The sequence below is a fragment of the Anguilla anguilla genome, chromosome 19, assembly GCF_013347855.1.
Source record: "Anguilla anguilla isolate fAngAng1 chromosome 19, fAngAng1.pri, whole genome shotgun sequence".
In the NCBI taxonomy this organism is placed as follows: Eukaryota; Metazoa; Chordata; class Actinopteri; order Anguilliformes; family Anguillidae; genus Anguilla; species Anguilla anguilla.
This window is the reverse complement of record NC_049219.1, coordinates 15,864,418-15,890,218: the sequence shown is the minus strand read 5'-3', so window position 1 is coordinate 15,890,218 and position 25,801 is coordinate 15,864,418. Positions and strand designations below refer to the sequence as shown.

Below are 25,801 nucleotides of genomic sequence, written 5' to 3'. Positions count from 1 at the left end.
TGTGCAGACAGCACACGGAGGGCCAGCCTGACTCGGAGATTGGGAAGGTGCCCCCCCCGCGCCCCCGTGTCCCCCTGTGAGGCGCTGGCACCTGGGCTGGCAGCAGCCTGGCGGACGGGCACAGGGATCGATGCGCGCCCGCACACCCGGGTCAATACAGACCGATTCGCCCCGCCCCCGCTCAATGCTGCGCGTGACACAGGGACACCGCTGTGGGGGGGGGGGGGGGGGGGGGCGCGATCGCTCTCTGCAGCATCGCCTCTCCCAAAGTTACACTGCAAAATAAATTAATTAATACATAAATAAGTAATGCCACTCCACTACAATACTCCCTCAGCTTCTTAACATTGCTTAATCAATCAACTTGTATAAAACAATCAGACAGCAGGAAGCTACATACCCCTTGGTTCCCTTCTACCCCCTCGCTGGTGACATCCACCACCACCACTCCTCTGTTGGATATTACACACTCGCTCGCAGAGCTTACACTGCATCCAAGCCCCGCAATCGGCACCACAACACTGGGCTGTGCAAGAATGCAGCTCTCAACAGTGGCCCCAAAATTACTATCTGGAAGGAATATGCACAGTATTTTTTCTGAAAGACAGCCAGGCACGTCCCACTTGATTTACAGACTAAAAACTGAAAAACACTGAACAAGGCCTGAGCATAAAGACACGTCTGTATTTCACCCTGGCTGCTGAGCGGTTTAAGATGAGGGGGCTTCGGGGGGGGGGGGGGCAGGCTTTCCCACTCACTAATGTCTCTGGTGCACAAACAGACATAACAGGACACTCGCGAGCAGATTTGATGCTGATAGCTGTTGCCAAGGAACAGCAGCGCGGTGGTTGACAGCTAGGCTCTGGGCTCAAACGGAAGGGGCTGTGATTGGTTTCAGATAGCGGGGTCATAGCGGGGTCGGGAGAAACGACGGCCGGAAAACCGCGGTGGGGAAACGGGGGGAAGATCACACGGCCCGTCTCCCCTTACAGCACCTCCAGCGCTGAGCGCAGAGCAGCGGGGAGAGACCCATAACCCCCCCCCCCTATTCTCCACACAGGACTCGAGTTAGTCCAGAGTAAGATGAATCTGTGTCAGAGAAACAGGCCTCTAATGTTTTAAGGAAGAACGGTCCTGGATTCTCAGGCTGGCTGGGCCCAGATCCCAGGCCCCGTTCTGCACTCTCAAACCGCTGAGAGTGAACCGTTAACTAAAGCAGCAGCTCCCTTAATGAAGCGCGGCTTCGGCTGCTCACTGAAAAAAGGGACCTGTTAAAACAGAGAGCTGCCATCACACATGCGTCAGGAACAGAACACGCGCTGAACGCTGTGTAAACAGTGCTGGGGGGGGGGGGGGGGGAAATATGAACTGAGCCCCAAGCAATACATGGATGAAATAAGTCGCATTCCTTTTCATTCCAAAAAATAATAAAAGGAGTGAAGTGAAGGACAAAGCCTCCTCCCTCCCGTCAGGTTCTACCCCAACACCCCGTCACACCCCTCGGCAACACCACTACCCCTCACACAGACCCCTCGCCCCCCCCCCTCAAGCTTATACCTGCCCCCGAAAAACACAAAGACAACGTTTTATCACCCCACTCGAGTCACAGGCTGCAGAAACGGCGCTTTATCACAGCGGCTGGAGCCCCATGCCACAAACACAGGGCGTAAACAGTTTAAGCTGCACAAACAAACAAGCTGATTGGATTCAGACCCGCAGCCCCCTTTTTCTGGAGATACAGCAGTACAAACACGGCACGCCTAAATATTTACACTACAAACACCCTTCATTGCTTATGTAAGTGGATTCCATAGACAAGAGGTCGGGAGGGGGAATATAGAACATGTTTTCTTTATGTTTTTGTTTTCTTTTTGAAGACAGAAATATTTGTCATGAATACAAAGAACAGGTCTGTGTCAAGAAGAAAACAGAATAAACCTACAGCAGACAAAATAGGAAATGATTTGCCTGCTTAAGTTTGCGATTCTTAAATAACCATCTGATCATCAGTGCCTTAAATCCAAATAAAATGCAGTTTTACAGAGAGAACAAAACCAAGGGCAAGGTCTAAATGAGAGAGAGACATTGAATTACCACAGTGCGTCTTTAGTCATTTACAAAAAGGCACAGCGGTGGCCCAAACGTACTGGTGTTCTCAGTACGGCATCGCCAAGTTCACCCTGGCGCACCTCCCCTCAATACTCGAGAGCTGTACTGCTATTCATAAACCACCAGAGAACCCGTCCCCCTGTCCCCCTGTACCGCTGTCCCCCTGTCCCCCATTTCACTTTTTCAGACTGAGCATGAATATGAAACCAACGCACTGCAATGTTCAGTGACGCTTTACATCATTTTTCTTTTTAAAAACTCGGAAAAGGGTCTTAAGATACCGCACGACTCGAACAGAGAATCAGTTACGTTTGGAACAGGAAGTGAGTGAGTGAGTGACAGCAGGAAGAGGCCGTGAGAGGGATATGCAGGGCAGCCAGCGGCCGGGCGTTCGCGGGATTGGCGAGATGGCGGAATGGTGAGACGGCGGGATCCAGAACAGGAGCAGAGCACGAGGCCCGGCTGGTAGGCCCGAAGAGAAATGAAATGAGAGCGGCAGACGGGATAATGAACGAGTGCGTTTAGAAGCGTAAAAGGGGCGAGCGAAAGGCACCCGCGGTGCCGTGGGGAACAGCCCCTCTGTGAGCCTCGAACCCGGGGCCCTGGGGCCCGACCGTCGCCCCGCGCTCGACCCCGGCCCCGCCCCGGCCCGTTTATGTATTCTGTAGATTAAGAATATCCCGGCTGTAACAGACAGCCATAAAATCAGGTTTTTTCCGCGCGCTTATTTGCCGCGGCCGTGCATCTGTTTGGCCCGGTCCTGTAGACGATCACGCCTCCCCGGCTCAGACTCAGGTGCTCGTAATGAAGGACAAACAGAACCGTGTGCAAACTTCCCCCTTTTGATGAAAATTTATATTAACTTTGCTCCACTGTAAACACAATTGTGTGGCTCCTTCTCCTCCCTGGTGAGGCGGTGATGAATTCGGTCATTTATATCCCAGGAACTGGGAGCTGCGTTCTTGGGGGGGAGATGAACAGCTGCATTGTGTAACCTTTCTGTCCCGCTCCCCCCCCCCCTTTTTCCTGATGAAAATGAAGAAGAAAAAAAAAACAGGGCGGTCTGTTTAGTTCATCACTAAGAGTCTGCAAATCTGTTTCAACAGCAGGCCTGTCTGCATGTGTCTGTCAGATATAGAGCAGGGTGCTGGGGCTGCATTCACACCGCCCCCCCCCCCAAAAAAAGGATTTCCTGCCATATGTCTTACACACATTACAGTCACTTGCTAGGCGCTCTAACGCAGACTGACTTACGGAGAGCAGCAGGGAGCTGAAACTGTACAGCGAGCTTCGGGGGAGAAGACACGCCAGCCTTAAAACTTTGTCATTGGAAATATAAAAACAGACAGTACAACTGCTGGTCCTCTAGACTCACGCTCTTCATTTCAAACAGCCAATAGCGTCTCGGTTTCCCCTGATTACAGCCTGTTGAACGTCTCATCTGCACAAGCCATGCCAGTGACAGGGATTCAACCATCCCAACACCCCCAGATATTTACACGCACAACCAGACGGTTCAGGAGAAAAACTAAAGTTTACTCGTTTTATCAGGTGTCAGAGATCAGCAGTACGTCTCTCTCTCTCTCCTCCCCTCAGGACGGTCTGAAAGGGCTTTCCAGCGCCCTTTAATGGTGCTCACACCCTCTGCCAAAGGCCGGCAGAGTAAAGTCTTACTCCATTTCTTTTTTCTCGCTGCAGTGTTTGTGTCTGTCTTTGTTGACAAGCATTCATTATGAGGCTCCAAAAGGCCGTGCCCGGAGGCAACGGCAGCTCTTTGCCTCGGCTCTGGACGGCTACTTTCATCTTCTTGAAATACTTTTCTCTTGTTGTTTTTTTGTTTGTTGTTTTTTTTGCACAGTACAGGGGAAAAGTGCATCACTGCCGGTATGGCACCTGTCTAGCGCTAGCTTCAGAAGCCAGGATCTGTGCAGGTCGTCACTGCTCGTTAGCACAGCGCTAATGGTGATGAACACAAACGTGCCTTCGGTGCGCTGCGGCACGCGCAGAAACAGTCCTAAACTACAGTCAGAACAAAAAGCAGATGACACAAAATACATGCAGTGCAAATCCAGGTTGATGAGAGCATTCAGTCAACAAAAGAGAAGGTGATTTACCCAGCCGTTCGGCTCGCTTTTCTTTAGTTTGTCTGTTGTTATGGAGACGGAGGCATGCTTCGAGATTCCAAGAAAAAGCCTTAAAATGGTCAAAGCAGAGAACCCGGCGTCTGGCAGAATCAGGATCGAAACAGCGTCACAGTCCGCTCTCATGCCTTCTCACCGAGCTGTGGTGGCCCTTAGGCGAAGCGTCACCTGCTGCCCAGGTGTACAGACCCTGACCGTTAACAGCTGTGCACCTGAGCAGTGCAGAGATGAGCTCACCAGCCTCTGCGCCGCCCTAACTCAGCCCACACGCTCGCTGGGACGCGTGCAGGCCAGTAAACGGAGACTGTCCCAGGCACACCGGGGGCTCGTGGTGACAGGAATACCCACAGGGCCGCTGAGACGCCCCTCCGCAGTCAGGGAATTGCTCATTATAGCTAACCTTAATTTTTCCGAGGCAATTAACAGCTGTGAAATTAATACTGCTCATGCACTCGAGAAAAAAAAGGAGAGAAAAAGAGAGAGAGAGAGAGAGAGAGACATCTTGACTGGTGTCTTCTAAATTAAACACAGCTAATCGGACCGATACAGGTAAAGCCCAAGCAGGTTTAAACTTCATAATGTCGAACTACAAAAGTCACACAAGCACGCACAAACAAACTGGCTGTGAGCATCTTTCAACAAACCAACTTTCTCACAGCATTGACTGGAATTCCCCCTTCTCTGCGAACCATTCCACTGGTCAGTGTAGATATTCTGCATTTTAAAATGGATGTTTCCAACACACTCCACTTCATTCTCACTCTCACACTTTCACACTCTCACTCTCTTACCCTCTCTCTCTCTGTGACAGTGACAGCAAACAATAATGGAGCAACAGGACTGATATTGTTTGTGGGCCTGGAGAGCAGAAACTAATATAGAGGGCAAACAGCGGCAGCTTTGCCACTCAGCCTTGTGCTGTGGCCTCATTTACCTGGTATGCTGCGAGGCTATTAGCTTCTTCTCAGCCCCGCCCCTCAGCTCTCGGCCCCGCCCCTCAGCTCTGGGCCCCGCCCCTCAATATGCCACACGCAGCGATGCACTGCTCAGCTCCTAGATGTGCCACACCTGTCAATCAGCGTTCCCTCCGCTCTTTTGGGTGAAGCCTCACGTCCCCACAGCCTCCTACCAGATCGGCCGCCATCTCTCTTCCAGTCATGCTTTGCTTCTTGTCGGATGACGTGTGGCTTTGCACTTATTGAAAGGGGGAGGAAGGGTGGGGCGGGGAGCAGAGACGGGGCGTGGCAGGGCGGTGAAGCAAGACCCTCTGCCAGTCCACTTTGTGATCTGATTTGAGGAGAGAGTTCTAAGACCAAAGCCCTTTGATAAAGATGGGGGGGATGAAGACATCTGTTTTAAGAGGAAAAACACAGCCCCACGTACTTTGAAGAAGAAGACTACCAGCCTGAGTGCACCCAGCTTCCAAAAACAAAGCCCCCTTTCCCCTCCAGTCTAATGATGCATCTCACTACAGCACAGCCTCTACTCACAGTCCCTGAGTTACGCTGCTGCTGTTCATTCCACAGGACTAATCTACATCTTTCACCGAATCAAGAATGGAAATTCTGGAGAAATTTTTCCCCCAATTTCCGCAGGGAGGTAGCTGGAGTTAGCGGGTGTCATTTCTCCTAACAGGCTGAATGGATGGCCGTGCCGCTCACTTAAGCCGCAGATTTCTGCATTTTCCTTTTTTAATAAAAACGGTCTGGATGAACGCACCAAAAGCAGAACGCTCCAGAGCAGTCTGCGCCAGGACAGCGTAATCGCCCTGCGTCTGAAAAAACACGCTTTCAATTTAAATCACAATACTAAATACACTACACACGGAACACAGAATACATCACCTGTAGCACGACCACCTACTTCATCTGATATTCAATATTTCAATATCAATATTTAAGATGTCACTTGTGCTGCTCATGTCGATTGCTTTAAAACAGTGTATTCCCTCCCAAACTGAGGGAAAATGAACTATTTAAACATTAATGTATTACGTACTTCCGTAATATCTATTTATAAAACTGCAGAAAATGTTCCTACTCTGGCTCACAGGTTTTCTGCAGTGTGAGCACCGGTGGAAAGGTACAGTCACAGATACTGATCAACTGCAGCGGGAAACGTGCTTACCTCAACCCACTGAACGCTCACGCACACGCACACGCACACGCTCACGCTCACGCACACGCTCACGCTGGCACTGGCACTGGCACTGGCACTGGCACTGGCACTGGCACTGGCACTGGCACTGGCACTGGCACTGGCACTGGCACTGGCGCTCACACACGCTCACACACGCTCACACACGCTCACACACACTCACACTCACACTCACACTCACACTCACACTCACACTCACACTCACACTCACACTCACACTCACACTCACACTCACACTCACACTCACACTCACACTCACACACTCACACACACACAGTGTGACAGTCAAACAGCATGTGAGTAAAGGGGATGATCTCTCTGACATGTTTAATGGAATTTACTGAGTGTTTCTGGTGTAATTTGTACAAATACTGCCCACTCCCGTCTGCTTCTGTGTCTGAGCCTCACGTTTCAGAAACCCGCGGCCGTGGCAGAGATCAGAAATTCCGCAGATCGCTTTCCGTTCTGAAAATAGACCCGCCGAAGGTCTGGCATCCTCGGCGAGGCCCGAGTCTTTTATCAGCACAACAGAGCCGGGGACGCAGAGCACCGTAAGAGCGAACCAAACATAAAAGACGGAAAAGAAATTACACACGCAGCAAAAGCCAATTACAGAGCAAGAGCACAGACTCAAAAGGGAAAATGCATGCGCTCAGACAATACAGTCTCTGCTTCATTTAACGTCACAAATAAGATATAATAATTCAATAGAAGATGCGACACGCGTTTCTGCCTTTTCTCTGCAGCCGTGAGCAACAGCACTTAAACTCTGATGTGTGCTCTGCACATAATCATCCCATTTAAAAATATATATATATAATCCAAAACAGTGGAGACCCGGGATGCAGGTTTAACACACAGCCATACTGACACCCGCACAGACAGGTCAGGGGAAGCGGATGAATCTCTCCACTGCGCCCGTAAATAAAGCCTTTCAGTCACGTTGAGGGACGGCGCACACCGCTGTGCTGCCATGGCGATAAACCCCGCCCCGCCGCTGCCCCTTCCCCCGGGTTCCTGAGGGTCACAGGAACCTGAGGAGAGGATGAAGACGTCCACCGGAGGGACACCGAGGAGCAGGCCCAGGAGTCCAATCAGCGCCAGGGCCTCGAACCGCCGAGAGCCTGAGCGAGCCCCCCTGCCCCCCCTGCCCCCCAGACCCAGCCCCAGCCCCAGCCCCTGCCCCCCAGCCCCCCCAGCCCCCCCAGCCCCTGCCCCCCAGCCCCCCCAGCTCCAGCCCCAGCCCCCCCAGCCCCATTCCCCCATGACCGTTTGAAAAGTAAAGTAAACAGGCCACAGCAGGAAATCCCACTGAGCTGATGTGCCATGGACACTTGAGTGATGAGTCATTCCTTGTTACCATGACAGCACATGTCACTTTGAGGAATGCCCCGGAAGACTATCAGAAACAGAAGCAGGCAGCGCCGATACCAGGACATTCAGCTTGAGCAGCGAGTTTATACTCCCTTTCACCTGCGCCACATCTGCATCCAGGAACATCACCTGAGCCAGCCCCACCCAGGCAACCAAAGACCTCCCACAGTCCAGCACTTCTCTCTCTATCCCCGTGAAAAGCCAGACGTGTTCCAGAGGCAGAGAATAAACACGGTGGTGGTATTCATCACGCTCGCCTATAATCAGCTCAGTTAACTTTAGTTATTCTACACAGAGCCTTTCCCCAGTTCACCCTGTAGGCCGAAGCCCAAAGATCAAACCACGACATTTAGCTTAATAGCTGGAATGATGCACCTGGGAAACACTGGAAATGGAAACACTAATATTTACACAAACTGTGTAGCACCCTGAATGAATCGCACTACACCGTGTAGCTCGCTAATAATTAGACTGCATTACAATGCACACTGTAATAATTGTACGGCACACTTAGGTAAAACACCAGGAAGAGGAAACAGTCAGGAAAGCAGTGAAATAGGTCTAGTTGTCAGATCCAGCACAATCCAGAATCAATTGGTAGAATTGTTAAAAACCCATTTAACGGCTGATTTTACTGGGGAGGCGTTCTCACCCGGGCCCTGGATGGAGCCCTGCCACTGCATTCATTACTACTGGACCTCTCTCAAATAATGAATGTGCAAACACGACAGGAACAAATGAATCCCCATCATCAGAAACGAGAAAATGTGCTCTGCCTGAAAAAAGAGGAGAGGAAGCTTTAAGCCACAGACTTTTTTTTAAATTTCATTTTTAAAAAAGGTGCCAGTTTGAAGAGTTCTGCCATCATCTGTACCTGGTCATATCAAAGCATCACCTTCAGAGCACCGGCAGCCAGACAGAAAAACACAGCCATTCCAAACTCAACAGTGTATAGAGTCCATCTAGTGTTACTCACAAAAAAACGTGTCATTTGTATATGCTCAATTCTTTTTTTTCTGCTTCTGATTTTTCTGCCATTCATATCAGAGCCAATGCAGAGACCACAGGTCTGCATGTCAGCCCTAACGCACAGGCACCAGTCTGCAGGGCCCCACTGAACAGCCAGCATAATCCACTCACGTGAGAAAGGGAAATCTACGCAAGACAGGCGAGACAATGAAGGCAATTGAATGCGGGCTGTTTTATTTTCTTTTGTCGTTATTAATCAGTGGTGCTCTATACAATCCAGCGGTGAACAACGCCACTCTCCACACAACGTAAAGCAGCCGCACTGAGTTTTTATTTACACACACTCTCTGCCTGTAGGATAAAACTAACGAGGTTCGTTGTGTAAGAGCGCGTGCGTGAGTGAGTGAGATCATCTCCTCTTCCTCGCCACAGAGCTCAGAAACCTCAGCGATTAGCATGTGAGATTGTGCTCAGGGGCAAATTTGGTTCCCGGCCACACCACAGCTTCCGTGCCATAGGAGCCCGACGCGGCAAAGACAGCCGTAAAAAGACGCTTTTAATTCTGCGCGACTCCCCCCCCCTCACCTCCCCCCCCCGCTTACCGCAGGGTGCGCGGATCACACAAACCAGAGGAGCGTGGCAAGCTGCTCCCACAGCTGAACCCTGCATTTACGCGGCTAAGTGACGCTAATTAAAAGTCCTAGCAGCCGCTCAAACACCTGACACACAGAATAAACACCGCGCTGTAAGTGTGGCACACGCCAGCGGGAGAGCTCGCCTGTGATTGGTGGCTTTTTGGGCCCCAGGACTGCAGACAGTAAGAATTCCAGAACTCCAGCTAAGGGGGAATGAACGCACGGTTCCAAAGAACACTGTTGCCAGGGCGTTAGTCGCAAGAAACACAGCGCCTCTCCTGTGATGTCACTTCCACCAATCTTGCGATGTCACAACTTCCCATTATCCACCCATCCTGACCTGTAATTCAATATGTACAAAAGGAGATCATATCGGCATGGAAACGAGAGCTGGCTTCAGTCTACCAACAAACCCTCCAACAAACCCTCTGACCATTTTTACATCCATCCTACAGGGATTCAGCTCCCCCTCCCATCCATACCATAAATCTTCCTCTCCAGCTCACCATCACTATCATCACATCACAACACAAAATCTCACAAAAGCAACCTAAAACAGCACGGTGAATGAGGTGTAGAGCACTGAATCACCAAGCGGACTGGAAAAAAGAAGCGAAGCTTCACAACACATGCTAATACACCACAGGAAGGGTTCTGATGTGAAAGCTACAGCTCATCACAATGATCAGTTATCTCCATTTAAACTGCAGGCCTGCCTCTCAAGTGTTTTGGAGAGGAGGGCAAGACATAGGAGGCAGCCCTCTGGTGGACACTGTGGTAATGCAGGACACCAAGTCCACTCCGAGCCCAGCACATGCACCCCACACTCACATGCACACACACACACACGCGCGCACACGCATGCACACCCACATGTATACACAAACCCACAAGCGCGCACACACAACCAGTCCATCACTCTGTCCACCAAGGGGCAAAGCTCGCTATCTGGTCAAGCCCCGTCCACTCAACCAATCAGACACCAGCCAACAAGCCAGCTAATGGCATTTCGGCACAAAGGCCTGCGCTGCTCTTCCATGCCTGTAGCCTCGCCCCCGGCCCAGAGCGCCAGCAGGGGGAACGCAGCTTACCTGCTGCTGCCGCAGGTGCAGGAGCTCCGGAACTCTCCCTCCACCGCCGCAGTCACCTGGACGCCCGTCCCTACCGCCAGCGTCTACCTGTCCGCGCACAGCGCTCAGCCCGCGCGGACTCTCTGAACCGGGGCCTACTGTCCCCGTGGCAGACTCCCGCATCATCACTCACACAGCCTAGGAACGATCGAGAGGCACCAATCACCGCCCCCGTCCACAGCCCCGCGCTCGGAGGCTCCAGCGCTCGGAGCTTCCAGCGCAGAGACGCTCCCCTCTCTCTGCAGGGTAACAGCGCGACAGGGAGGGAGCCAGGGCTGATGAATAAGTGAAGCACTAAAAACAGATGAGTGGATGTGATATGTAAAGCTTAAGTGTGTGCGTGTGTGTGTGTGTGCGTGGGGAGGGGGGAGGGGGTCAGCCACGCATTTAGCACAAGACATTTGTATGAGGACAGAAAATGACTGCTCAAGCGCTCTACAGCAATTCCATACAAAAAAAACGCTCACACACACCTACACGTGCACACACACATACACACAGTGTCACACATACACCTGTGCACACTGACACTGACACACACACACACACACACACACAGACACGCACAGTCTTCTTAATATACTACCACCCTTTCACAACTACAGCAAAGTGTACAGCCTGAGTTAAGACATTCAATTTTTTATTCTACAAAAATTGTACAACGTATCCCCTGCACTAGGAGTGGATTAATAATGCAAAATTTAAAAATACTGGGGAAAAAAAAAAAAAAAAAAAAGTCCTGTGTGGAAACAATCGCGGCATCACCGTAGCATCTCAAAATAAAATGTTGCTGGTGATAAGAAGCTTGCATGCCAGGCGCTGGCTAGTGGCTACACTTCTCTCTCTTACACACATCAAACCCCATATCAAATTATACTGTACTGGAGACGTTTAGAACACTAAAACACAGTCTTTCCTGGGAAGCAATTAAGCCCCAGCGTGAGCTGTGGTCTCGCTGTTCCTCCTGAGGAGGACATAAACCTCAAATTTTAAATAAAAGCCAAATAAATGAAAGACATAAAATTCATTTGCCTGGCATGCATCAGAAATGAACGCTGAAAATAATCATCTGTCAAGGACAGTACTAATGACAGGATACGGCTTAAAAAAAAAACAGCATCAATTATGCATATTAGCCCCTGTGAGGTGATAAATGTTTCATGGTCCTGGCTGCATTAATGCGCTGTACAGTGGGCAGTGGGACAGGGATGGGGCACCGGCAGGATCAGCTCAAGTCCTCACAGTACATAAAGAGCCACACTCTGACCCGGCAAACACGCTCTCCAGGTGTGGTCCGTCTGTATCTGCTTGTGTCTGTTGGCCGTCTGTCAGTCTGTCAGTCAGCCTCAGCCGGCAGAGTTCCATGCAGACAGACAGACAGACAGACAGACAGGACACAACAAACAGGAGCCCCGTCACACAGCGCATGCCCACGGTAAATAACTCCCAGGGCAGACAGACGCGTTGGCTGCATGAGCGGCGTTAAGCGGGGCGCTGAACACTAGCACTGATGGAGGACGCATTGCTCGGGACAGCTGCTGATGAATCTAACAGAGGAACACAAAGCCCTGCACAGAATTCAGCCGGCTAATAAGCATTCAAATGAGGCATAAATTTTACATGGCCCAGGTTTAAAATATGCAGAGCGAGGAGCTCTGATTGGCTGGACTATAAGCGATATGAGAATTCAAACGGAGCCTTAACAACAGGATAAACCTTGGGAGAGACATCTGGGGGAGGAGGGGGGGGGGGATGTCATTAAAATGTCCAAATGTGTCCCCTTCTTTATTAACAAGTGAACAAAATCTCATTCTTGCCCACTTCCAACTGAAAATGACAAACTGGCGGCCAGCGGAGTCCGTTTTACTCACCAAAAAAAGAGGGGTTTTTGTGGAGGGTAAAAATGAGAGGAAGAGCTGAACCCAGATAACGTGAGAGTCCAGATATAAAACAAGGGGCGAAAAATGAAAAACCACGTCCTCCGACAGCACAGGAGCACCGGCCCCAAAAAGTCTGCCCTGTCACACAAAATACAGTGTGGCCATCTGGCCAGGCAACATCAGTCCTCACCTCTGAACAACCATTCATTGCATGTGCTCAGTGTCCATATTGAAAACACTTGTAAATTTTATTAATAATGCAATTAATGCCCCCTGAACACAGGCCTCTGTCACATATTACCAATCAAAAAGTTTTTTTGTGTACTAAAAAGTTCAGACGCCAACGCCGTCGCCAGCCGCTACAGAGGGACACAGCGGCCGACGACTCGCTCAGTCTGACCCAAGAGCCGAGCGAACAGAGAGGTGTGACTGTGTGTGTGACACCTTTCAGAGTGCTTTAAATCCAGCATCAAACACACACCCGCTCCCCATCAACGCAGCTGATTTCCCCTCTCATATAATCTGCCTTTTTTTACTGTACACAGGTCACAGCCACTTATAGGAGAAATGAGTGCATCGCAGCCCGGGCCTGCCACAGCGGCGTCTGCTTTAGTCTCTTTCACCAGCGCAGAGTTACAGACACAGCTGCATCCTGCGTGCTGAAATACAGACACCCCCCCCCCCTCCCCACACACACACACACAGATCGGTCTCCTCTTAAGCGGGGGGGGGGGCAGGTCTGACGCGAGGAGGCATCACCACACCTGTTTGTCAGACAGACGAGTGTGTGCGTGTGTGTGTGTGTGTGTGTGTGTGTGTGTGTGGGGAGGGGGGGAGGGCTTACAGTTTACTCTGGATTTGATTTCATCCTTTTATTACATAATCTGCCACTCCTGATGATTTCTGAAGGGCTGTTTGCACTAAAGGTGTCACTCAGAAGCAGGTGAGATAAGAGAGCAGCCGGATTAAAGCATGTTCACGTGTGAGGAGCGCTTCTGGAGATTACGTACGGGACCAGAGCGAACACACCTCACAATAAAGCTTCCTTCTGCCTCTGAAGGGAAGCCTTTCACACACCGCCTTACAGAAGAGCTTTCCTCCAGATACTGCCATTTCAAAGTAAGCCAGAAGCAGGAAAAAATAAAAGAAATTTTGGTGAAAATTGGTTGGAACAATTAGAAGAGTTGGATAACAGAACGCAGAATACACACTTACGCATGTATGCGCACACACGCATGCACACATCAAAGATCACCATTATGAAACACTAACAGCACACCTGCTAACCACACCTGAATAATATTAACGCTGACTTTCAACTCATCACCAAAAATCTCTTCACTTTCACCGATATGAGCTATTCTCTTAAAGTCACGTCCAGCTTCAATGCTTTTATTGAAAATACATCACTGTGGCTTCAGCTGAATTAAATAGCACTCACAAGGCGTTTTTTTGTGTGTATAATTTGAGGAATTTTACGCTGGACTTTTTCTTAAACACGCAAAATATTTTTTAAAGAAGGTTAAAGATACGCGATTCTCATGGGCACAGTATTTTTCAGCACTCATGAATGACTGAATTCTACAGCTTAAAGACACGTGCACACTTCGCTTTGCCTCTCAAAATATTTCACTGTAATTCCAGCTAATTTGAATGGTCTATTTTTTTAAGCACACACAAATGTCAATTTAAACATTACACTTTTATACGGTCTTTTAAAAATGCATACACACACACACGCACACGTCACTACTGAAAACAGAGGACAGAAGGAATTCCCATTGGCCGTTACACAGGGCAGGAGCAAGCAGCACGCTTTAAATATCAGCGAATGAATCGCCCGTTACCATGGAGAATTAAAACCAACCATAAAGAGAGGTACAATTAAAAAACGGTGTGGTTCTCCACCCCCGCGTGCGCCCAGAACAGAGAAGGGCAGGTAGAGAGAGTGAGCCGCGCTCCCTGATGTAGGAGATCTTCGTCTCAGGCAGTGCAGTTAGGCGAGATCTCTCTGCCCTTTAGATCTGCCCATGAAATTAATATTTCACACATCCAAGGCCTTTCTTACTCCTGAAACGGGCACCACAGGGCAGGCCAGGAGCCAGGGACCGAGCCTCACCCGCCATTTTTCACCCGCTTGTTTTCATTTTTAGAATTTGTTTTGTTTCCTTTTTAATTTCGTCAGGTTATTCATCCCAGCTAGTCTTGAGCAAGAGACCTCCGGGATAAAGAAAAGAAAAAGCCGTCATCTTGCCCTGACGTTTTCACCAGAGGACGTTAAGAGCCAGAGCGCTCTAGCTCTCTCTCTCTCTCTCCCTCTCTCTCTTACTCTCACTGAAATCTGGTTCCTGGCTTCTTATCCACCACAAATTATAATTATATAAATAATATAATATAAATTTATTTTAATTAAAATTTTTTTTTTTTTTTTTTTTACATTTTGCTGAACATGACTCATGGCGTGAGGGCTAGGATGCTCGTGGAGACGGGCTCTGTACTGCGGTCCGTCCGGAGGGAGGCGGAGGACGGACGGACAGACAGACAGACACCTGGCCCTCATCGCTGGCGGCTCCATCGTTTCAGGCAGAACGGGGTCAGGATGTCCCGGGCCAGACCGGCCTCTCCCCTCCAGCGTCACGCCTCTCCACCAAGCGGTGAATGAGGGAGAGGATCACACGCGACAGCGCCGAAGCGTTCCTCACTCATACCTGCGCAAGACGGGTCCGAACGCTTAGGGCAAACCGGGAACAACTGCTCAGAACAACACTCATCTTCATATGAGAAAAACACTCCAGGCAAACTCTCTGCAAATACACATAATGGGCAGGCTTTAACACAAGCCTTCTTTTGTCCTTTTTTTTTTTTTTTTAATTTTTTATAAAGGTACTTAAAATCCAATCACTTTTCCTGCAATCCATGAAGTCTCACTTCCAAGCTGCCAAAGACTACTACTACTAAAAAGTAAAATCTTGAAAAACACAAATAAAAATCTATTTCTTCCAGGGATTGCTTATTTTGATACTTTTATTTAGGAACATAATTAGCACTTTTAAAAAAAATTAAGATAGATATTCGTACCATTTAATTTTTAGTACAGCAGTTAGTACCTGGTCCTCAGTTTGTGCCTGTTTGCGCGTGTTTTCATGTAAAATAACTGACGAGTGAGTGTCATCGTGGAGAAGCCACAGAGCTAAGATGGGGAAATTAAAACAGTGATGCTGGAGCCCCTTTAATTCCCCTCGCTTATCGCATATGCAAATGAGATTCCGCCGCTTAACCGCATCGTTTACGTCGATGATAGCAGCAGCATCGTCATTACGGGACTTAAATTAAACCACATCACCACAATTAGCATATCAACGGGGTAGGTTAAACTTTAAAAAACAAATACCCAGTTCCACTAATGAAGACAGTTAATTTCACTCCAGTACACTCAATATAACAACTAAGTATATATGTAGTTTAATGCTATTTTTTTTTTTTTTTTTTGTTAAATGTAGGTTAAATAAATAAAAATTAAATCACAAATTCAAAACAGATCATTGCCAACTGAAACACTGAAGTGTGTATAGCATTTCATTGCACAAAAGATCTTATTGGATCAGACTTCAGATAGCCATGTATATGATATTCCTTCAGAAAAGAGCTGGGACAACTGTCTCCATCAACTAATCACAAAGCTCATTACGCACAGGAGAGTTAAATTATGGAGACACAGCTCAAACCCCAATAAAATGTTAATAATTTGCCCACAATCACTGAATTCTACATGCTTTGCCACCCTTCATGAATAATAAACCAAACAAATTATTCGCCAATCTTTGGTAAAGACAATTAGTTCTGAATCACCCATAATTTTACTGACCTCCAATATTCAAATGGGATGCGTCCAATAAAGACTCGGACCACAGGACCATTTATATAACTACTTCAAATAAAAGAGCGCACCAGTTAAAAAAAAAAAAAAAACTCACTAATACTTTATCTCCACAAGCTCATAAATGAAACATAATAGCTGTCTCTCTTTATAGCCATTAGGCTGTAAAGGAAATACAAAAACACATTAGTTTCACTCCCTGCGTTTAATTATTAGTCACAGTCCCAGTGTGTTTAGCCTACACTGTACCCCCCAAATTCGCTGCACACATTAAAACATCAACTTCCAAATAAAAACAAGCAAACCCAACGACACTTCCCAGTACACGATCAGTACTGCTGCCTTGATGTGGATTAATTAGCCCACAGATGAACGTACCCCGGCGTCCTCATGCACTGCGTTACACACTCGGCCCGCGCGGTGAAAAAGGGTGACATGACTACGGACTGATGAAAGATGGGAAATGGAGGCGCAGAATTTGGGCTGTGTTACCTGCAAGGTGAGGAGTGTCACTGCAGCCAGAGGAGCACGCTGCTGCCGTTTGCGGTGAGAACCCGCTCGTGTCACTGGGTGAAGCGCCCCGCTATCCGTGTCATCACTGAACTGTTTGGAGAGGCGCGCATCACAAACAAGCGCTTCTCCACTCCCGGCTTGTTCATGCATACTGAAATCACCTCGCCCATTAAAACACGTCTCTCCTGACAATTATTCGGTAATTTTTCGTCTGTCGCCGGGTAATTACGGCAGCCCCGGGGACGGGCCGATGGATTCCCGGGCTGGGAGGATGCGTTCTATGCCTGCCGGTGTGAAAAGTGCAGAAAATGGAAAATTTTAAGGCCCCGACAGACCGTCTTCTCTGCTGACACATAAGAAATAATAACACTATCACACCTATCTGATGAAATACCATGTAATTATTTGCAGGGGGATACATAACTTATAATTTCGTTAATGTTTTATTTTCTGAAATACATTTACTCAGTGGCCTCATCTGAAAATAACCTTCAAGCTCAAATTCTTTTTACTTTTTTTCTTTACTTAATACTTTTTTCCCAGTTGCCCAACGTGTGGACTTTGCGCAATAGTGTGGTGGGACGCAAGCTGTGTGGGTTCTGGTGTGTGCACGCTCTGCGCTCATAAAAAAACTGAGCGCGGACGACCGAACCTGCGCGCTCTGCTCAAGCTCCGAAAACAAGCACTTCGATTCGTGAAAGGAGGATTTACAAACGCAGCAAGAACGGCTGCTCAACACAGACAGCCAGGGACACCAAATCATTCTTCAAAAGAAAAAGGTATTTATGCGTATTTCCTTTATTTTGTATTGATTTGTTTTGGCTCTCTCAGTCTGAAGAAAGCAGAGTTACACTACAGAACAAGCTAGCGGTCGACTGTTCTCCGAACGGTACTGTATACATGACTAGTTAGTAAAATAATAATATTGTCTCACCATTATTAAAACAGCCATTACAGCAAATATAAAGAAACACATCCTTCACCTGTTCCTACATCCTGCACAAAGTAACAACATGGATAATAACCTACCTTGTCAAGAATGCGAGAAAATAATCAGTTCCAAACGGCAGTCATATGAAATCACCGCTAAAAACCTTAAAGCATTAACGTGCATTGAGGCAAATGCCAGGGAAATAAAATCAGAACGAGAAAGGAACACAGTGAAGGAAGAAAACTGTCAAATCCATTATCAAGGAAATATTTCGACCCGCATCCCACGAGCGCAGCTCTGACCGGTCACGTCCCAGACCGGCGGCATTTTTGCGCCGGTAATTAAAACAAATCAAACAGCTCTCTGATTGTTTTGTCACCCAAGGACAACTATACACACAAACGTTCGGCGAGGGGTGAACACCGAGGCGGTGAGAGTGCCAGTCTCCCCCAAACTAAGAGCTTCACTTTCACAGATGAAAAACCAGCCGTCTATCCTTCGGTCGGCATTCAAGTCTCTGATAAATATTCCGGATGCTTCCCTTGTTAGGACAAGCTTGCAGTTATACCCAGTGCGCCTGCCAAAACGCTGAATGCCCAGAAAGTTAAAGAGGAATAAACAAGCAAACCAGACAAGCATTTTAACATGTCCAGCACAAGATCTAAGGTGCAGTACTAACTTGCAGTTTTTTCTAAATATGCAATAGTCGCGCGCTATTCTTTCGAAACACTGAACAACATAAATTACTGACCTTATTAAGAGTCACACAACTCCATTCCCTCTCGTAGAATGTATTGGAGCTGATGTGCTGGGAGATTTCCCATTCTGTAAACAACGCAGACCGGCCGCGTAATGAAAGAATTTCAGCAAACGGTGTTTGTCAATCCGCTGTCAATGTCTCTGCCCGCCGCAGACGTTTTTCCCCAGCTGCCACATAACACAGAAGAAAGACTACCTCCCCGAGGAAAGAAACGAGTACAAAGCCAAGTCTACACACAGCAGATGCAAGAGAAAGTCCATCTGCTGCTTGCGCACAACACCACATGGAGTTTGGAAGATTTACTGTAATAGTGTGGCGGAGTCTGGCAGTGTTTTTTTGTGGACACCGCTGGAATGATGAGGAGGAACGCGCAGATAAATAAGTGTCCACGCGCATTTTTACTTGGAAGCGCACATACGCGTCCTGCCACTCACATGAAATAAAGAAATAAACAAGTTTTGCTGGCAAGTCTTAATATTATTGAATATGACGCACACGGGTAGGCCTACTGTGAGCAAGAATGTTCATGTCAACTCAAAACAAGCTTTAAAACCATTTTAGTAAAATTTGCGGCAGTCTCAAAAAAAAAAAAACAATAATAATAATAATAATAAATTTAAAAAACAGTTGAAATCGCATCTCTGCGCGTTATGATTTTATAGGAATAGGGTTCCCAAACTTTTTCTATGAATGCCCTGTGAAATACCAAACCCCTGGATGAGTACCCCTACTTCAATAAAATAGGCGTTCATACCCGTTTTAACACCCATTGTAGGCTACAACACAGGGGTCGTTTAACACGCTTGCACAGGGAAGCATGTCTAAATTTCGATCTCATTACATCACGGACCTACATATATGCAGACACTTAGGACAATATACAATTTATTACATTTACAATATGCACAATATTAAAAAAGGATGTATAAACCTAAATATGGTTTATTTTACCTGAAATGCAAAAATATGCATAATATGCAATATATACAAAATGTATGCTGTATATACAAAATTTTCCAAAAAAGAGAAGGGGGGGGATAATTTCTTTCACAATATTTTTTTCTTGAATGTTCAGGAGACACTCCCAGCCCAGGACCCCAGTTTGGGAACCAGACCCACTGTTTCTGTTTAAGCTTTTCACCACTCTGGGAAGGTTCTTGTGTTGGGAATGTTTGCCTGTTTATTTTATTTTATTTTTATTTTTTTTAATGATCTGAGTAGCGACTGCACGCCCCCCGTGCCAAACCCACACAGGCGAACACCCCAGGCAAGGCCAGGCTGAGTGAGCCGGCGCTCAGAGTGACTGCTCCTGAGAGCTTCGGAGACGCTAACGTCTCCGCTAAGTAATTACAGCAATTTTGCATTTCACCTTCAGACCTTTAGGGCCCCCGCTATTCCTGCAGCACCACTTAAACCACTTAATAACACCTTCAGAGCGCCCCGCTCCAGCAGCCGCTCTCCTGTGAAACAAACACGGGGAGCTCACATTTAAACGTGCACTTCCATAGCGCGTCGTAGGCTTCTTCCCCACCCCCCCCCCCCCCGGCCGCCTGACTGACAGGAGGAGAATTAACAGTAAATGCATGAGCCCGCAAAGCACTTCACACAAGTGCAATTAGCAATATAGGTTTCCCCATCCTACAGCACCGCACTGATTTAAATACTAAGAGACACAGATTACAAATCATCTCCAAAATCCAAAGTGTTTTCAACTGCAGAGGCATGCCCGAAGTACAGCGTCCAGTTATGTGCGTATTAAATCGGCCAATGACCCGTTCCAGAATTCAAGCCCCAGTTTTCCTTGTCCACAGCCAATCAGATGCCGTTCCTCCACTGTAAATGACGTAAACTGCAGAACATGCTAATGGCGAGGGCGGCCCGCTGTGAGCCCGCACTGCTTAAGCAAGCCTACGCGCCTCGCACTGAAGATCCTGTTCACCTGTTTCTTTGTGCTCATCTCTGAATCTTTGTTTTTTTTTTTCCCTCTCTTCTCTCCTCTCCTCTCCTCTGTAGGGGATGTAGACAGCCAAGGTCAATGAGGACAAACAATATCACCAGGGTCTACATTATATTCAGAGCACAGACAGTGAGGGGCTGGGGGTTGGGGTTTTTTTTTTGTCTGCGAGCCAACGGTACAATTTCCATAGCAACCCGCTAACTATTAATTTTCAATTAAAGCAGGCACAAAGCGGACGGCCCTGGGCCTGGCGGGCAGCGGCGGGAGTGGCGGGAGCCGTCGCTACGTGCCAGGTTTCTGCGCGGCAGACTTGAAAGCCGCCCCTGCCTGCAGGACCGGCGGAGGGGAGTCATTACTGCACGTCAGCCTCGTCTTCCCACAGCGGCAAACCGGCGTAACTACGCACCCAAATTTGGGAGTGGGCACAGGTACGAGTTCTGCCAGGGAGGGTGAGTGTGGGGTGGACACTACAGGACAACGCTGGCATGTGCAGACTTGATTGAGCTTTGGTTCGGTTGCGATGTTCCTGAGAGGCATTGAGAGTTCTCCTTAAGTCCCCTCTCTACCTCCCCCTGTAGGGTGGACAATGTAATAACCTCCACCATGTGGTTCCACATTCTATTAATAGATTAAAACTCATATGAGTAATGAACATACGCAGTGGTCAGTTTCATTTCTTTAGTTTGTACTCCAACAAGCGTAACCGGTCAACACTTACACAGCTTAAGCAAATGTGAAATGAAAATATGCTGACAGCACAAAGGAAAGCACATTTCCATGCTTTCAAAGAGACAAAAGCTGCTCTGTAATCAAATTCCTTTACTGCCATTATCCTCGGAAAAGACAAATGGCATTACCCATGTACCGAATCCAACCGGTTGTTATTATTCTGCACTTACAAGCGTGTAGTATTCGTAATCTAACGTACATTTTTACAAGCTGTACTTTTGAGGTATCCACGGCAACACTCCCTGGCTATATCCAGTGAATGTGTGAGCCCTGGGATCCACAAACACATCTACACAGATCACCAGCCAGGCGTTAGAGCAGCGACACTGTACAGCCAGGCGGTTAGAGCAGCGACACTGTACAGCCAGGGCAGTTTAACCTGACAAGGAAACCCTCCAAGAGTGCATTGACCTGACCAAACTGTACCGCATCAAGGCACTCGCATTGCACTGCATCAGAATACAGAACTGCACGTGCTTCCAAACCAGGTCACTGTGGTCCCTCACCCACAGAAAAACAAGGCTTCTCTGGAGAATTACAAACAAGCACATTACCAACTACATTACGAAAAAAAAAATTACATTGCAAACAAGTAGATTACAAACACACTACAGGCAAAACTGGCAAAATAGAAATGTAGAAGGATAACAGGGTGGCCTTAAATGAGACGAGACGGCAGTAGACAGGATGAGACTTTTTCATCTTCGGTGAAAAGATCACAGCCGAGTTTGGCAAACTCACCGCAGGTATCACGAGTCTGCAGACGTGCTCAGCCAGGGGACAGCTCATAAGTAAAATAATCTAATTAAATATAAAGCACGTCTGATTTGGGCTGCTCGGTGTAATCAGAGAATGTGATTTCAGGTAAAAATTTAAACAAGCGAAAGCACGGCCACCTGCAGCCGTCCCTGCTCTACTCTGCACACTCCGGGAGACGAAAGTGTGCTCTGGAGGAAGGGAGAGAGAAATTCCATTTCACAGGAAGTGCCTTCATCCCCGGGAGGGGGGGGGGGTAATTCTGAAACAGGGGAACACGCAGAGAAGCTCAGGCATCGCGTACGCCCCCGTGCCTGAGAGCAGGGGTCTCAAACTCCCGTCCTGCAGGGCGGCGGTGTCTGCAGGGGTCCGAGGGTTCCTTTCAGTCAGCAGCCAGCTAAGGCCTTGAGAACATGGTGTGTGGATTCTTCAACCAATCAGTGACAGGAATGAATCACACCAAAAACCAGCAGACGCTGCGGCCCGCCAGGACTGGAGTCTGACACCCCTGCCTTCGAGAGAGGGGGCACGCATTAGCCCCTGTAACAGTAATCAGGGTAGTAAGACCACACCTCAAAGCACCTTGCTCAAGGGCACAACAGCAGTGTCCCACCCGGGAATCGAACCTATGACCGTTCGGTTACAAGCCCAGTTCCTTACCCACTGTGCCACACTGTGCCGCCCTGGCCTACAGCTACGGATTCCCCCCACGCCTGCATGCTTTACAGAGCGTTTCTGGTGACCTCACACATCAGCAGCAGTCAATGAAGCCGCCTGTTGTAAGCACATCCATTCATGAGCTGAATGCATTCATTCATCTCCAGCGCTAATTAAACAAAAAAAAATTAATTCAGGAAAGAAAAAAGGGAAAAAAAGGGCTTTGCTCTGTCAAATAATAAACTCGTTATATGGAAATTTCAACTTAATCGCTCTACTTAGCGCTGTTAATTTAAAGCTAATTTAACGAGCCCCGATTCAGAGAGGGTAGCGATACGAGTTACATCTGGAGGTAATTCACTCAGCCTGCAGTGGCGATGAGCCAAGGGTGGGCCGACTGGAGAGAGAGAGAGAGACAGAGAGAGAGAGAGAGGGAGGGAGAGAGAGACAGAGAGAGAGAGGGAGAGAGAGAGAGGGATAGGAAGTGGGAGTGAGAAAGAGAAGGAGAGAGAGAGAGAGAGAGAGAGAGAGAGTCAGCGAAAGAGAGGGAGAGAGAGAGAGAGTCAGCGAAAGAGAGGGAGAGAGAGAGAGGAGAGAGCGAGGGATAGGAAGTGGGAGTGAGAAAGAGAGAGGGAGAGAAAGAGGGAGAGGAAATGAGGGTGACAGAGGGACAGGGAGAGAAAGAGAGGAAGTAAGAGCGTGTGAGAGGGAGAGAGAATCTGGTTTATGAAAGGCTCATTTCTGGAATGTTTTACTCTGCTCTCATCAGACTGGTGTAAGGAAAGGAGCATCAGAAAAATAAAATGTAGTCGTCTGGGGGGACAGTTTTTGCTGACAGAAAAGAAGTTTCTGGTCTATATGGTAACATGGGATTATGCAGAATCAAATGACACACTAAAAAGTTCAGCAAAAATTAAATAAAATCAAATAATTAACAAAAAAAACCACTATCCATCATTTGACATAATTACACTTTTCCACCACGCTCACTCACCCTTTTTTTGCTACAGGCAAAATTGACTGAAACTAATTGAGAACAAAAACTACATTCTGAGCCGGGATCCTTAATAAAAGACATCCACAGAAAACCAAATGGACAATTGCAAATGGAGACATTCATCAAAATTTCTGCCCGCTGCCATTATTAACGCCGCGATAAAAAAGCCTTGTGGAAGTGAAATGGCCCACTTATGACTGCATCTCCATTTTGCGTTAAAAGCAGCTCCTCCATCTGCAGAGAGAGAGAGAGAGACAGGCCACACACTTTCATTAGGCATAAACAAGTCTGCAGGTTACCCGGGTTACCGATCTCTTCTGATGTTACCAACCGCCTTCCATTTGAACAAGAACGCGAAACAAGTTTTACTATTTAACGGTCTCACAACGTGCATGATTAGCGATCTCATTAGACAGGGCGGGTGACATAATGAAGGTGCACCCAGGCATTTGGCATCCAGTGATTATGATGCTGTCCCTGACTGTGATGCTTCTCTTTCATATTTCATAAATGATTTCATGTGCTTGTGTGTATAAAATCTGTGTGCGTGTTGTGTGTGTGTCTGTCTGTGGGAGTGTGTGCGTGTGCGTAAGCACGTGAACGTCATGAAAACCAAACATCAGAACACAACCGACCACACGCTCCCAAAATATTTCCAACAAAGGCTGACTAACAGAACAGTCCTGGGACTTTGGAACAACAGAAACTCAATCACTCTGGAAGGACAGATTGTCGCCAGGGGCTCTCAGGTGAACGGCCCAGCTAAAGCAGTTGTTCTCAAACCAGAGACACGTCACACAGTATGGTTACAGTTCACACATCACCGACTCCTCTGGTAGACCGGGCAACACAGCACCTTTTATTCCTAGTCACACATGCACACACGCAAACACACACACACACACACTCCCACAGACAGACAGACACACACACACGCGAACACACACACACACACACTCCCACAGACAGACAGACACACACACACACACACACACACACACACACACACACACACACACACACACACACACACACACACACACACACACACACACACACACACACACACACACACACACACACACAGACAGACAGACACACGCACACACACTCCCACAGACACACACACACGCACACACACTCCCACAGACAGACACACACACACACACACACTCCCACAGACAGACAGACACACGCACACACACTCCCACAGACACACACACATGCACACACTCCCACAGACAGACACACACACACACACACACACTCCCACAGACAGACAGACACACACACACACACACACTCCCACAGACAGACAGACACACACACACACACACACACGCACTCCCACAGACAGACACACACACACACACACACGCACACACACACACACACACACACTCCCACAGACAGACACACACACACACTCCCACAGACAGACAGACAGACACACACACACAGTCCCACAGACAGACACACACACACAGTCCCACAGACACACACACACATACACAGACAGACAGACAGACACACACACACAGTCCCAGACAGACACACACACACACGCACACACTCCCACAGACAGACAGACAGACAGACACACACACACAGTCCCACAGACACACACACACACACACAGTCCCAGACACACACACACACACGCACACACTCCCACAGACAGACAGACACACACACACACACACACACACTCCCATAGACAGACAGACAGACACACACTCCCACAGACAGACAGACAGACAGACACACACACACAGTCCCACAGACACACACACACACACACAGTCCCAGACACACACACACACATGCACACACTCCCACAGACAGACACACACACACACACACACACTCCCACAGACAGACAGACACACACACACACACACACTCCCACAGACAGACAGACACACACACACACACACACGCACTCCCACAGACAGACACACACACACACACACACGCACACACACACACACACACACACTCCCACAGACAGACACACACACACACTCCCACAGACAGACAGACAGACACACACAGACAGTCCCACAGACAGACACACACACACAGTCCCACAGACACACACACACACATGCACACACACACAGTCCCAGACAGACACACACACACACGCACACACTCCCACAGACAGACAGACAGACAGACACACACACACAGTCCCACAGACACACACACACACACACACAGTCCCAG

The 25,801-nt window shown here is 48.2% G+C and overlaps 1 protein-coding gene across 8 annotated transcripts in view; it reads right to left on the bottom strand.

The window, feature by feature from the left end:
- The window catches only part of LOC118219048 (forkhead box protein P2-like), an 85,319-nt gene that overhangs the window by 35,576 nt on the left and 23,942 nt on the right, over positions 1–25,801 (bottom strand). For 2 of the 8 annotated variants that reach the window (XM_035401861.1, XM_035401862.1), the window contains exon 1: positions 16,765–16,955. The exons of 2 other annotated variants lie outside the window; for them this stretch is intronic. In XM_035401861.1, coding sequence (XP_035257752.1) covers positions 16,765–16,935 — 171 coding nt within the window. In that variant the 5' untranslated portion in view covers positions 16,936–16,955. Of the gene's footprint in view, positions 1–4,223; positions 4,454–10,476; positions 10,671–16,764; positions 16,956–18,467; positions 18,849–25,801 lie in introns of those variants that run through there. 4 more of the 8 variants (XM_035401868.1, XM_035401869.1, XM_035401866.1 and 1 more) reach the window with 3 other exon arrangements.